We start from the raw sequence: 12,798 nt of genomic DNA on the forward strand, positions 1-12,798 counted from the left end.
CGCGGATATACAACAAGTTAAAAATAACTTACACTGACTGAGAGATGGACGAAAAGTGTAAGTTATTTTTAACTTAATTTGGATCTAACTGATATCAACTTTATTAGCAAGTTCCCGTAATGTTCATTCTTGCTATATAAAAACTGCAGTAGTTTCTCAAGTGCATGCGCAGCGATCCCTAAAACTTAAACAGCTTAGCCTCGGTTAAGCAGGAATTTTCTGCGAAACAAAATTTCGCTTGTAAGTGAAGATTGTAAACCGATCCTAAACTTAAAAGCAAAGTGACAACTCTCGGCTTTTCCGTGGACTCTGACCATCATTAGCTCATGAAACATTTTTAGAACTAAATGTATGTGCACTGTATGCTGCGTTTACTGTACATGTTGTGTACAGATAATTGCGTAAGGCACGCTGGAAATAATTCCGCCTGTAAGTGTTCTGATAAACCAGGGTCCACTGTATTAGGTATTTACATAAATTTACAGTAGCTTAGCGAGAGTATTTCTACGTGTAATTAGCATAGAACGGAGCAGTATTACATACAGTAATATACAGTACCGAAGTCTCTGTGTGACGGCCAGATCGGATGCATCGGGGCATATTAAACTCACCGGTGGATTCCCGAACACTCTATGCATAGCGTGGTGCCCAGGTTGATGCTGGCCCACCTCGGCTCATTCGCCTGGCAGTCACAACAGCGCTCGTTGCCTGGGATCGACATGACCTGCTGCCACAGACTGAAACACATTACCAGAGCTCAGAGAGAAGAGTACGGAGATATGTGGCATGCTACACACAACGTAGCTATAAACAAAAACCCATTCACTCTCCGTATCTTCCTTTCCACATCCTTCCACCTTCCTTGTCCACGTCTTCCACCCATCCCTTCTCCCTCCTCCTCCACCATGCCTCCTTCTCGGCCCTTCACTCTCTTTTCCTAAACTAGTCGTGAGCATGTGCTCTCTACGTTAAATGCATAATCCTCCTGATGATAATTATGTTAAGTGTACTGTATGCACCATATTTTTCGCCAATTCAGACTTGACGGACAATTTTGCATGTGGTTAATTTCGCGGTCTGTGAATTATGAATTATTCGGTATTATTCGGTATGAATTATTCGCGTGTAGTTATTTTCGCGATCGGGGGCGCGTTCGCGAAATTCGCGAAAATTAAACCACTGTGAAATATACAGCGTATACAGTATACCAACCTGGTTCTCGCTGGTTTTGGTAAGACAGTAGTGTCTAGGGTTGGGTCGCTGTCACTGGTCGACAGACGTCCGTTCGGCGTGCAGCTTGGTTTGGCATTGGCGGCTGCGCTGAGAGAGGGCGCAGACTCTGATGGATGCAGCGTGTCGCGGAACGCTGCGCCAATGCTCTCAGTCAACGCGTCGATCCACGTCCGACAGAGCACGTCCGTGTCCGACTGAAGGATGTGACTCCTAAAACAAGTGAGGTTATAATAAAAATATGTTTGTTTGCCCTCACCCGACCGACCCGTCAAAAAAGGGCCGACTCAAACATTTTTATTGATCTTTCCCATTATTTTTTTTTCTAAAATTTTTTATCTAAATTGTATCACTGTACATTATATAAATCTGCAGGCTATACATTATATGTACCAAGCAAAACAAACGTTCAACCTAAAAGGTATCTCCACACAAGCACACCCGAGCATGTAGACACCATGTTAAATTTGTAAAAAGACCCCCTCAAAAAAAATTTAAGCCTAACTACCTACACAAACTTTTAAGTCTGGGTCGGGTGATGGCAATCAATGATTTTTTAATTGTGGCCTGAACGGTACCGTGAGGTCAGGCATGGAACATAGCTCGAGAGGACGGCTAAAATAGTTCCGTGTTCGAATGGTTATGCTAGCCGCACACTATATGATTTTGCTCGGGCCCCAGTCGTAAGCCCTCGTACACTATACGGCCCGCTCCCGATCGATCGGGAGGCCCCCGCACACTGTACGACTCAAAGTCGGCGATAACCATGGCGCTTTCGTGGCGCTCCAAGCTGATTTAGCGTGTACTAAGGGTCGAGAGTGTTTTCCCGCCATTTTGACCAAATGCGGTTCCCATGGCGCTGCTCTGTGATTGGTCAATTTTCTTCAGCACTCGGCGGCGGGTCGGATGGCCACGCACACTATCCGAGTCGTGTCGTAAGCCCTCGCACACTATACGACCCGCTCCACTCCCAATTCAAATTTCGAATCGGCCCAAAATAACCTCCCGATCCAAACTTAAGCCTCCTGATCCAGACGTAAGCCTCCCGATGCCGCTCGGGTCGTATAGTGTGCGGCTAGCATTACACGTGCATTCTTTGTGTATGCACGCATGTACTCAAACACGTGTGCAGTGCATGAGCGTGTATATGTACGTGTATGCAAGGTTCTCCCCAGGATTTTCAAAAAGATTGTCGGGCAACCCAGCAATTCATCTACGATTGCTAGTTGGGGTCAATTATGTGTAACGTATGTGGTCTCAATACACAATTAAATCACTAGATCAACTATATCAGTTCGGAGATGTATATATCTAGCACTTAATTTGTAGTTATTTTCAAAAGTAAACACAGCTGGAGGCATGTTGGAGGATTTATGGAATGTTGCAAATTAGATTCTCAGTTTTGAAGGCATGTCAGGCCTGATGTGTGTGAAGGAGTGTGTTAACAGCCAGGGGAGAACCCTGGCATGTGTGCAAGTATTCATGTCTGGATCCATGTGTTTATGTGTGTGCGTGTGTCTGTGTCTACGTGTGCGTATGTGCATATATCCATGTATATGTGAGTAAGTGCATAAGCGTGTTTGTGCACATATTCCTACAAGGGTAGACGCGTGTATATATGCGCGTGTGTGTGCATAAGTGCACAAGCAGATATGCACACGTATACGACCATGTGAAGTCTGTGTACATATGTAAACGTACATACACATATATGTGGTGCATATATACACGCACATACACATATACGTGGTGCATATGTACACGTACATACACATATACGTGGTGCATATGTAAACGCACATACACATATACGTGGTGCATATGTAAACGTACATACACATATACGTGGTGCATATGTACACGCACATACACATATACGTGGTGCATACATATTATGTGTACGTAGAACGCTCACTTGGTGGGAGAGACGACCTCGAAGCAGAATCGCCGCTCGATCTCGTTACATGGCTTCACGGTGCACAGCCTCAGATCCTCTTCCATGACAGTTACTGTGTCCTTGGTCCGCTTCCTATACACCAGCTGGTTGTGCTGCACAGTGAACCACCGTCTGCAACAGGCAAAGCAGGCAGGCAGGCATCAGAGGTATGTCATCCGCAGCGAGAATATAGGGTCTCTCTCTCTCTCTCTCTCTCTGTAACCCTTCAGTCTCCTGGGCAACATAGGTCATTTGTGAACTCCCTCAATAAATAATAAATAATATGTTAGGCAGTTAGGGGTAAATGTCGCCACACTAAGGCACCGTAGAACCGAAAGAACAATCTCTAAATGAAACACAGCAGTGGTTTGCCTACCTCCTCTGCTCTGCTACACGTGAAACAAATTTTCAGACAGAGACAGAGACGCGCACAGGTGGATTGATCAGTGATAACACTCATGCATGGCTGGATTGATCAGTGATAACACTCGTGCGTGGCTGGATTGATCAGTGATAACACTCGTACGTGGCTGGATTGATCAGTGATAACACTCGTGCGTGGCTGGATTGATCAGTGATAACACTCGTGCGTGGCTGGATTGATCAGTGATAACACTCGTGCGTGGCTGGATTGATCAGTGATAACACTCGTACTCACTGATCAATCCAGCCACCCCACGCACGAGTGTTATGCATGCATCAAAGAGAGCTGAGAGACTCACCGATGCCATGCTTTGAAGGCATTGGAAGTCCTCTTGAAGAGATAGCCTTCCATACGGATCTCACCTCGCTGCTTCGGGCTGGATGCTATTGACAGCACCTGAGACTGAAACGAAACAGACACGTTTACAGTTCAAGCAGTTAATATGATTAATGACTAATAAACATAATGCACTATCCATGGAATCTCCCACACCATGTGAAAATAAGTAACACACGATAGTTGCACACCAACGTCCATGGCAGCTTCAGGGGTAGAAATGGGAATCTTTTGAACAAGGGAGTCCAACAGACTCCCTGCCCTCAAAAAGAGAGAGTCCGCAGCAAAATGAGGGAGTCTGCAGTCTGAAGTTCAAAATTAAAGATATTAACAATAACGCATGTGCTTATTTGGAAGATTCACGCGGTTGCACGTCTGCAAAATGTTCTTTGGACTTTTACTGAAAAAATACAGTAAATTCCGCGAGGCCGTTCTCTGGAACAAACTAGTTAGTATAGCAGAATTTTCAGGGCGTGACACAGACTCATATGTCAAATCAGGGAGTCCGACAGTAAATCAGGGAGTATTCGACTCCGGACTCACGTTAATTTCGCACCCTGCAGTTTAGTAGCAGAGCATGCATCATCGCTATGGGCAGTAGGAGCCAGATGCTGATGGTGAGGAATAGTACACACACACACGCACGCCATCAACGTGAACATCACACACCACTGTACCCAAACATGTAAAAATTCATTAAATAAGTTCATTCGGTTAGGGTTAGGGTTATCTATCTTATATATAAGGTTATCTATATACCTATAAGTTAGTATATCAATCCATCCTGTATTTGAATCCATCATGCGCGTTTTTTTCCCAAACTGGCCATCACCTCCTTTGTCTAATTTTCCCTCAGAAGAAACCCTGTATATATATATATATATGATATATAATATAAATATATAGATATATGATATATATTAGCCATTATATTAGATAATTGACAGCAGGCAGTAGATAATATGTGCTGCAGAAGAAGGCCAGCTACGTACCTTCTTCTGGACTAGACTGTGTCGCTCCTCCATCCTCCGCTCCGCACATTCCGCCTGGTTTCGCAACGCTGCGATCTGCAACAAAGCAATGCTGACGTCAGAGCAATCGCCGGCAGGCGCCTGGTTCACACTGCTCTGCGGTTTACGCACGGTTCTGTTGCTGTGAATCATCTCGCTGACAGATGAAAACAGATGCAGTGTAAGCAACATACACAACATGCTGCCTGTCTCTGTTCCCACAAAAACACCAGAAAGTTACGGCAAAGTAGTTCAGCGACAACTTCATCTCTAAGCAACACTCAAGTTGTGTCAGCGCCGACGAAAATTTTGCATTGCAAGTGGTCACTGTTTTGAAGCAAACATAATGCAGTATTGTGTAGATGGGAACAAGTGCGCAAAAGCAGGCACGCATAAGTGCATCACCACTAGAAATTCACTTAAGAACACAGTACCAGTTTCTAAATACCCTCATATGACGAGAGGCCATTATGAAGTCGAGAGAAAAAGACTTATTTTACGATAATTATTTACATAATATCAGTATTGAGTAATTTTTATACAATTAATAATTCATCCTATCTTGATGCCATGACTAGAGCATAGCTCCTCTCTGCACAATCCTGCTGCTGAAAATGTCATCGTGCAAAACTTGCTGCCATCATTCATGTAACTTAACAATGACACATGGTGTGTCCTTGCTGGTGCAGCAACTATGATGACTATAAGTCAAAGGACAACAACGTCAGTGATGTGACAACGACTGCCGATAGTGCATCTCACCTTGAGACCTGTCTGCTTGAGGAAGCAGTCGGAGTGTTCAAAGAAGTCGTGACCCTGGTGGAAGTAGACTGATTGTGCGTGAAGGAACGACAGCAGCTGAAACACACGCAAGCAGACGATATCAACACGAGCGTCTTAGCTTCGGCACGAGACAGTGACATAGAGACTTCAGCGTCTGGCAAATCCACAATGGTGTAAATGCACCAACCAATGCATGAGGTAAGAAACTTGCTACCTCACGTGCATCAGTAAATTTTAATTGAGTTTCAAACATAAAAGGTAACAATACGACGTGCCGTGTAAACTCTGACCACACTCATACGTGTACAGCACTACATTTTAGCGAAGGAGGAAGAAGAACAAGTGCCGGCACGAGCGACCACAGCGCTCACATGACGGTACTGTAGGCGGTATTCTTCTGAATAAAACTTACTGGCATACTGAATCAAGAGGCGCCTCCCCCCACCGCGTTGAAGGCCTTTGCTATACCGGTAGTACAGTATAATAAAGATATAGCTGTGTAACTTTAATTGACTTCGGCTATATTAACGTAATCATGGATTCATGGATATGCGTCGAGCGCGAGCGTAGTTGGTGGTGGGGATGGGGGCTCTAATAGCAAGGCAGTTCAGTCCTTTGTTAACAGTCAAGCCAATCCACTGTTTAACTCATCCTCTTGCAAGCGTCAACAAGGTTATCCAGGACATTAACGTGCTTTCGCATCGTCAGCGGGAAGTAGATTTTCAATGTGTCCTATTCAATAGTGTAAAATGCTAGGTCAGCGCCGAAACAAAAAAAAGTTTTGCACTCGGTCCGTTAGAGCCAATTCCTCAGCAAATGTCTGATATTCTGACCTTTCCCCACTGCCCTTTGACCCTGGGACCTCCAATTTCGGCACTGGTGAGGCGTTTCCTCCCCATCACACTAATACACCAATTATTAGAGTTCATAGGTCACCGTTGAGATTTGTGCCGATTTTCGTCATTTCCTCCTATACCTTAAGTGTAACGCGGAAATGTCCGCCACTTGGACATCGCTCGACCTTGACCCTTGACCCCAAATTCGACATCCCGGTCCCTTTTCGGCGTATTCCCCCCAGGCGTCCCGAGAAGAGGAGGGAAGGAGAACGAGAGAAAGGAGAAGCGAGAGGATGAAGGGAGAATAGAGAAGGAAGGAGTAACGAGAGAGAAAGGAGAACAGAGAGCGAGGAGGAGGGAACGAGAAGAAGGAGGAGAACGACGAGGGGAAGGAGAATGAGAGAGGGAGGAGAACGAGAGAGTGAGGAGAAAGCGAGAGAGGAAGGGAATGAGAGGAGGAGGGGAACGACGAGAAGAAGCGAGAACGAGAGAAGGGAAGGAGAACGAGAGAGGAGGAGAACGAAGAAAGAAGGGAACGCAGAGAAGCGAAGGAGAACGAGAGAAGGAAGGAAGAACGAGAGAAGGAAGGGGAAACGAGAGGAGGAAAAGCAGAACAAGAGGAAGGAGAACGAGAGTAAGGAAGGAGAACGAGAAAGAAGAGAACGACGAGAAGAAAGGAGAACGAGACGAAGGAAGGAGAAGACGAGAGGAGGAAGGAGTAACGAGAATGGGAAGAGAGAACGAGAGAATGAAGGAGAACGAGAAGGAGGAAAGGAGAACGAGAGAAGGAAGGGAAACGAGAGAAGGAAGGGATGAACGACGAGAATGAAGGAGAACGAGGAGAAGTGAGGAGAACGAGAAAGGAAGGGAGACAGAGAAAGAGACGGAGAGATGAGAACAGGAGCGTATGGAAGAGACGAGGAAGGAGAGAAGAAGCGAGAACAGAGAAAGAAGAGGAAAAGGAGAACGAGAGAAGGAAGGAAACGAGAGGAAATGAGAAGACGAGAAGGAGAGAAGGAAGAACAGAGAGGAAGCGAGACGAGAGGGGAAGGAGACAGGAAGAAGGACAGACAGAAGGCGCAGAACAAGACAAGGAAGGAGAACGAGGGAGGAAGGAGAACGAGAGCGAGGAAGGAGAACAAGAGAAGGAAGGAGAAGAGAGAAGGAAGATGAGAACGACGAGATGAAGGGAGAACGGACAAAGAAGGAAGGAGAAACGAAAGAAGAAGGGAGACAAGAGAAGGAAGCTTGAAGAACAGAGACAGGAAAGAAGAACGATAAGAGGAAGGAGAGAACGAGAGGATGAAGGAAAAACCGAGGAGAGGAAGGAGAAGCGAGACGAAAGAAGGAGAATTGAAGAGAAGGAAAGGAGACGAGGACGATGAAAGGGAAAACGAGAGAAGGAAGCTGAGGAACAGAAAGAAGGAAGGAGAACGAGAGGAGCGAAGGAGAACGATGAGATGGAAACGAGAACGAGAGGATGAAGGAGGAACGAGAGAAGGAGGGGACGAGAGAAGGAAAGCAGAAAACAAGAGGAAGGAGGAACGAGAGAAGGAAGGAGAACGAGCGAAGGAAGGAGAACAGAGAGAAAGGAAGGAGAACCGAAAGAAGGAAAGGAGAACAAAGAGAAGGAAGTGAGAACGAAGCGAAGGAAGGAGAACGAGAGGATGAGGGAGAACGAAAGGAAGGAAGGAGATTACGAAAAGACAGGAAGAGAACAAGAGAAGGAAAGGAGAACAAAGAGAAGGAAAGAGAAAGAAAGAAGGAAGCGAGAACGACGAGGATGAAAGCGAAAACGATGGAGAGAAGGGAGAACGAGAGAATGCGACGGAGACGAGAGAAGAAAGAGAGAAACGAAAGAACGGAAGTGAGAACGAGAGAAGGAAGTCGAGAACGATGAGAAAAAGGGAGAACAAAGAAGGAAGGAGAACAAGGAGAAGGAAGAGAACGAAAGAAGCGAAGGAGAACGAGAGGATGAAGGAACAACGGAAAAAGAGAAGGAGGAAACAAGAGAAGGAAGGAGAACAGAGAAGAAAGGAACGAAAGAAGGAAGAAGAACGAGAGGATGAAGGAAAACGAGAAGAACGGAAGAGAGAACAAGAGAAGGAAGGAGAACAGGAGAAGGAAAGAGAACGGAAAGAAGGAAGGAGAACGACGAGGATGAAGGAAACGAAAAGTAAGAGCGAGAACGATAAGAAGGAGGAGAACAAGAAAGGAAGGAGAACGGAAGAGAAGGTAAGGAGAAACGAAGAGAAGGAAAGAGAACGAAAGAAGGAAGGAGAACAGAGAAGGAAGGGAGAACAAGAGAAGGAATTGAGAACGAAGAAGGAGGAGAACGAAGAGGAATGAAGGAAAACGAAAGAAGGAAGGAGAACGAAAGAGGAAGGAGAACAAAGAAGGAAGGGAACGAGAGAAGGAAGGAGAACGAGAGAAGGAAGGAGAGACGAGAGGGATGAAGGAGAACAGGACGGAAGGAAGCGGAGAACGAAAGAAGGAAGCGAGACGAGGAGGATGAACGGGAGAACGAAAGAAGGAAGCTGAGAACGGAAAGGAGGAAGGAGAAACAAAGAGAAGCGAAGGAGAACAGAGAAGGAAATGAGAACGAAAGAAGAAGGAACGATGAGGATGAAGGAAAACGAAAGAAGGGAAGGAGAACGAAAGAAGGAAGGAGGACAACGAGAATGGAAGGAGGAAGCAGAGAAGGAAAGAGAACGAAAGAAGGAAGAGAACGACCGGGATGAAGAGGAAAACGAGAGGAGGCAAGGAGAACGAGGAGAAGGAAAGAGAACGAGAGCGAAGGAAAGGAGAACGCAAAGAAGGAAGAATGAGAACGAGAGGATGAAGCGAGAACGAGAGAAGGAAGCGCGAACGAGAGGAAGAGAGGAACGAGAGAAGGAAGGAGACGAGAGAAGGAGGGAGAACGACGAGAAGGAAGATGAGAACGAGGAGAAGGAAGGAGAAACAAGAGAAGGAAGGAGACACGAGAGGATGAAGGGAACGAGGAGGATGAGGAGAACGAGAGCAAAGGAAGGCAGAACGACGAGAAGGAAGGAGGAACGAAGAAGGAAGGGAAACGAAAAAAGGAAGGAGAACAAGAGAGGAAGGAGAAACGAGGGATGAAGTGAGAACGAGAGGAGGAAGAGGAGAACGAGAGAAGGAAGGAGAACGAGGGATGAATGGAGGAGACGAAAGAAGGAAGGAGAACGAAGAAGGAAGTGAGAACACAGAGAAGAAGGAGAACGAGAGGAGAAGGAGGAACGAGAGAAGGAAGAGAAGAACGAGAGGAGGAAGTCGAGGAACGAGAGAAGGAAAGAGAACGAGAGAAGGAAGGAGAACGATGAGGATGAAGGACGACGAAGAAGGAAGGAGAACGATAAGAAGGAAGTGATGAACAAGAGAAGGACAGGAGAACGATGAGGGAGGAAGGAGAACGAAAAGAAGGAAAGGGGAGAAACGAAGAAGGAAGGAGACAGAGAAGGAAGGAGAACGAGAGAACAGGAAAGAGAACGAAAGAAGGAAGGAGAATCGAGGGAGATGAAGGAAAACGACGAGGAGGAAGGAGAACGAGAGAGGAAGAGAACGAGAGGAGGAATGGAGAAGAAAGAAGGAAGGAGAACGAGAGGATGAATGAGAGAACGAATGAATGGAAGCGAGAACGAAAGAAGGGAAGGAACGAGAGAAGGAAGGAGAACAAGGAGGGGAGGGGAACGAGAGAAGGAAACTGAACGAAGAGAAGGAAAGAGAACGAGGAGGATTGTAAGGAAACGAGCAGGAGGAAGGTGAGAACGAAAGAAGGAAAGAGAACGAGAGGAGGAAGGAGACGAGAGAAGGATAGAGAACAAAAGAGGCGGAGAACGAAGAGGATGAAGTCGAAAACGAGCAGAGGAAGTGAGAACTGAGAGAAGGAAAGAGAACGAGAGAAGGAAAGAGACGAAAGAAGGAAGTGAGAACGAGAGGATGAAGATGAGAACGAAGAGGAAGGAGAAACGAAGAAGGAAGGTAAACAAGGAAGGAAGGAGAACGACGAGAAGGGAAAGAGAAACGAAAGAAGGAAGTGAGAACGGAGGATGAAGGAAACGAGAGCGAGAAGCGAGAACGAGAGAAGGAAAGAGACGAGAGGAGGAAGGAGAAACGAGAGATGAAGGAAAGACGAAGGAGAAGGAAGGAGAACAAAAGAAGTAAGTACGAGAACGCAGGAAGAAAGTGGAGAACGAAGAGAAGGAAGGAGAACGAGAGAATGAAGGAGAACAAGAGAAGGAAGGAGAACGAGAGGAGAAGGCAAGAGAACGAAAGAAGGAAGGAGAACGATGAGGATGAAGCGAGAACGAGAGAAGGAAAGAGAACGAAAGAGGAAAGCAGAACGAGAGGATGCAAGCGAACGAGAGGAGGAAGGAGAACGAGAAAGAAGGGAGAACGGAGAGAAAGGAAGAGAACGAGAGAAGGAAAGAGAACGAAGAAGAAGAGAACGACGGGATGAAGGGAAACGGAGGAGAAGGGAGAACGAAAGAAGGAAAGAAGAAACACGAAGAAGGAAGGAGAACGAGAGATGAGCGAGAACGAATGCAGAAGGAAACGGAACGAAGAAGGAAGCAGAACGAGAGATGAAGGGAAAACGAGAGGAGGAAGGAGAACGTAGAGAAGCAAGGAGAACGAGAGAAGAAAGAACGATGAGAAGAAAGAGAACGAAAGAGGAAGGAGAACGAGAGATGAAGGAAAAACGAGGAGGAGGAAAGGAGAACGAAGAAGGATACGAGAACATAGAAGGAGGAAGTGAGAACGAGAACGAGCGAAGGAGAACGAGAGAAGGAAGGGAACGTCAGAGAAGGAAATGAGAACGAAGGAGGAAGTGAGAACGAGAAAGGAGGAGAACGAGAGAAGGAAAAGAGAACGAGAGGAGGAAGGGAGAACGAGTGAGATGAAGCGCAGAACGAGAGAATGGAAAGGAGAACAAAAGAAAGGAGGAGAACGAGAGAAGAAGGAGAACGAGGAGAAGGAAAAGAGAACGAAAAGAAGGAGGGAGAACGAGAGGATGAAGGAGAACGATAAGAAGGAAAGGGAGAACGAGGGAGATGAAGGAGACGAGAGAAGGAAGGAGAACAAAAGAATGGAGGAGGAACGAGAGAGGAAGGAGAACGAGGGAGAAGGAAGGAGAACAAAAGGAAGTAAGAGGAGAACGAGAGGATTAAGGAGAACGATGAGAATTTCGAAAGAGAAACGGAAAGAAGGAAGCGAGAACGAGACGGAGGATGGAAGGAAATGAAGAGGAGTTTAAGGAGAACGAGAGGAGGAGGGAACGAGAGAAGAAAGAGAACGAGAGGATGAAGTGAGAACGAATAGAAGGAAGGGAACGACAGAAGGAAGGAGAAGCAACGAGAAGGAAGGAGAACGAGGAAGGAAGAGAACGAAAGAAGGAAGGAGAACGATGAGCGATGAAGGAAAACGAGGAGCGAGAAGGAGAACGAGAGAAGGAAAGAGAACGAGAGAGGAGGAAGGAGAACGAGAGGATGAAGGAAAACGATGAGGAGGAAGGAGAACGAGAGAATGATAGGGAACGAGAGAGAGAAAGCGAGAACGAGAGAAGAAGGAGACGAGAGAATGAAGGAGAACAAAAGAAGGAAGGCAGAAAAAAAAAAAAAAACCGAGGAGACAGAAAAGGAGAACGATGGAAGGAAGTGGAACGAGAGAATGAAGGAGAAAAGAGAAGAAGGAGAACGAGAGAGGGAAAGCAGTAACGAAAGAAGGAAGGAGAACGACGAGGATGAAGAAACGAGAGGAGGAGGAGAACGAGAGAAGGAAGGGAGGGGATTGAGAAGGGAAAGAGAACGATAGATGGAAGAGAAGAAAGAAGAAAGGATGAGAACGAGCAGATGAGGAACGAGGAGAGAAGTGCAGAACGAGAGAAGCGATAAAGAACGAAGCGAGGAAGGAAACGGAGGAGAAGGAGAACGGAGAGAAGGAAGCGAACGAGAGGANAAGGAAAACGAAAGAAGGAAGGAGAACGAGAGGATGAAGGAAAACGAAAGAAGGAAGGAGAACGAAAGAAGGAAGGAGAACAAGAGAAGGAAGGAGAACGAGAGAAGGAAAGAGAACGAAAGAAGGAAGGAGAACGAGAGGATGAAGGAAAACGAAAGAAGGAAGGAGAACGAAAGAAGGAAGGAGAACAAGAGAAGGAAGGAGAACAAAAGAAGGAAGGAGAACGAGAGGAGGAAGGAGAACGAAAGAAGGAAGGAGAACGAGAGGATG

General features: G+C 46.3%; 1 protein-coding gene across 1 annotated transcript; it reads right to left on the reverse strand.

The window, feature by feature from the left end:
* Positions 1–398: 398 nt before the first annotated feature.
* On the reverse strand, positions 399–5,788 carry LOC106819212 (arf-GAP with coiled-coil, ANK repeat and PH domain-containing protein 2-like). Its single transcript, XM_014823859.1, has 6 exons — positions 5,699–5,788; positions 4,919–4,993; positions 3,889–3,992; positions 3,146–3,298; positions 1,213–1,443; positions 399–737 (listed from the first exon to the last, which is right to left on the reverse strand). Exons 2-6 carry the CDS (start codon positions 4,949–4,951, stop codon positions 608–610), a joined length of 651 nt encoding a protein of 216 aa, XP_014679345.1. The 5' UTR covers positions 4,952–4,993; positions 5,699–5,788; the 3' UTR covers positions 399–607.
* Positions 5,789–12,798: the final 7,010 nt, after the last annotated feature.

This window comes from Priapulus caudatus, unplaced genomic scaffold (assembly GCF_000485595.1).
Source record: "Priapulus caudatus unplaced genomic scaffold, Priapulus_caudatus-5.0.1 Scaffold2982, whole genome shotgun sequence".
Taxonomy (NCBI): Eukaryota; Metazoa; Priapulida; class Priapulimorpha; order Priapulimorphida; family Priapulidae; genus Priapulus; species Priapulus caudatus.

What these genes read in the sequence shown, in the direction of transcription:
- LOC106819212 (XM_014823859.1), bottom strand. Translation starts at nt 4,951, where the DNA reads ATGGAGGAGCGACACAGTCTAGTCCAGAAGAAG. An exon ending in ACAGTCTAGTCCAGAAGAAG is followed by an intron (nt 3,993 to 4,918) that starts GTACGTAGCTGG and finishes GTTTCGTTTCAG; the next exon opens with TCTCAGGTGCTGTCAATAGC. An exon ending in CCAAAACCAGCGAGAACCAG is followed by an intron (nt 738 to 1,212) that starts GTTGGTATACTG and finishes AATGTGTTTCAG; the next exon opens with TCTGTGGCAGCAGGTCATGT.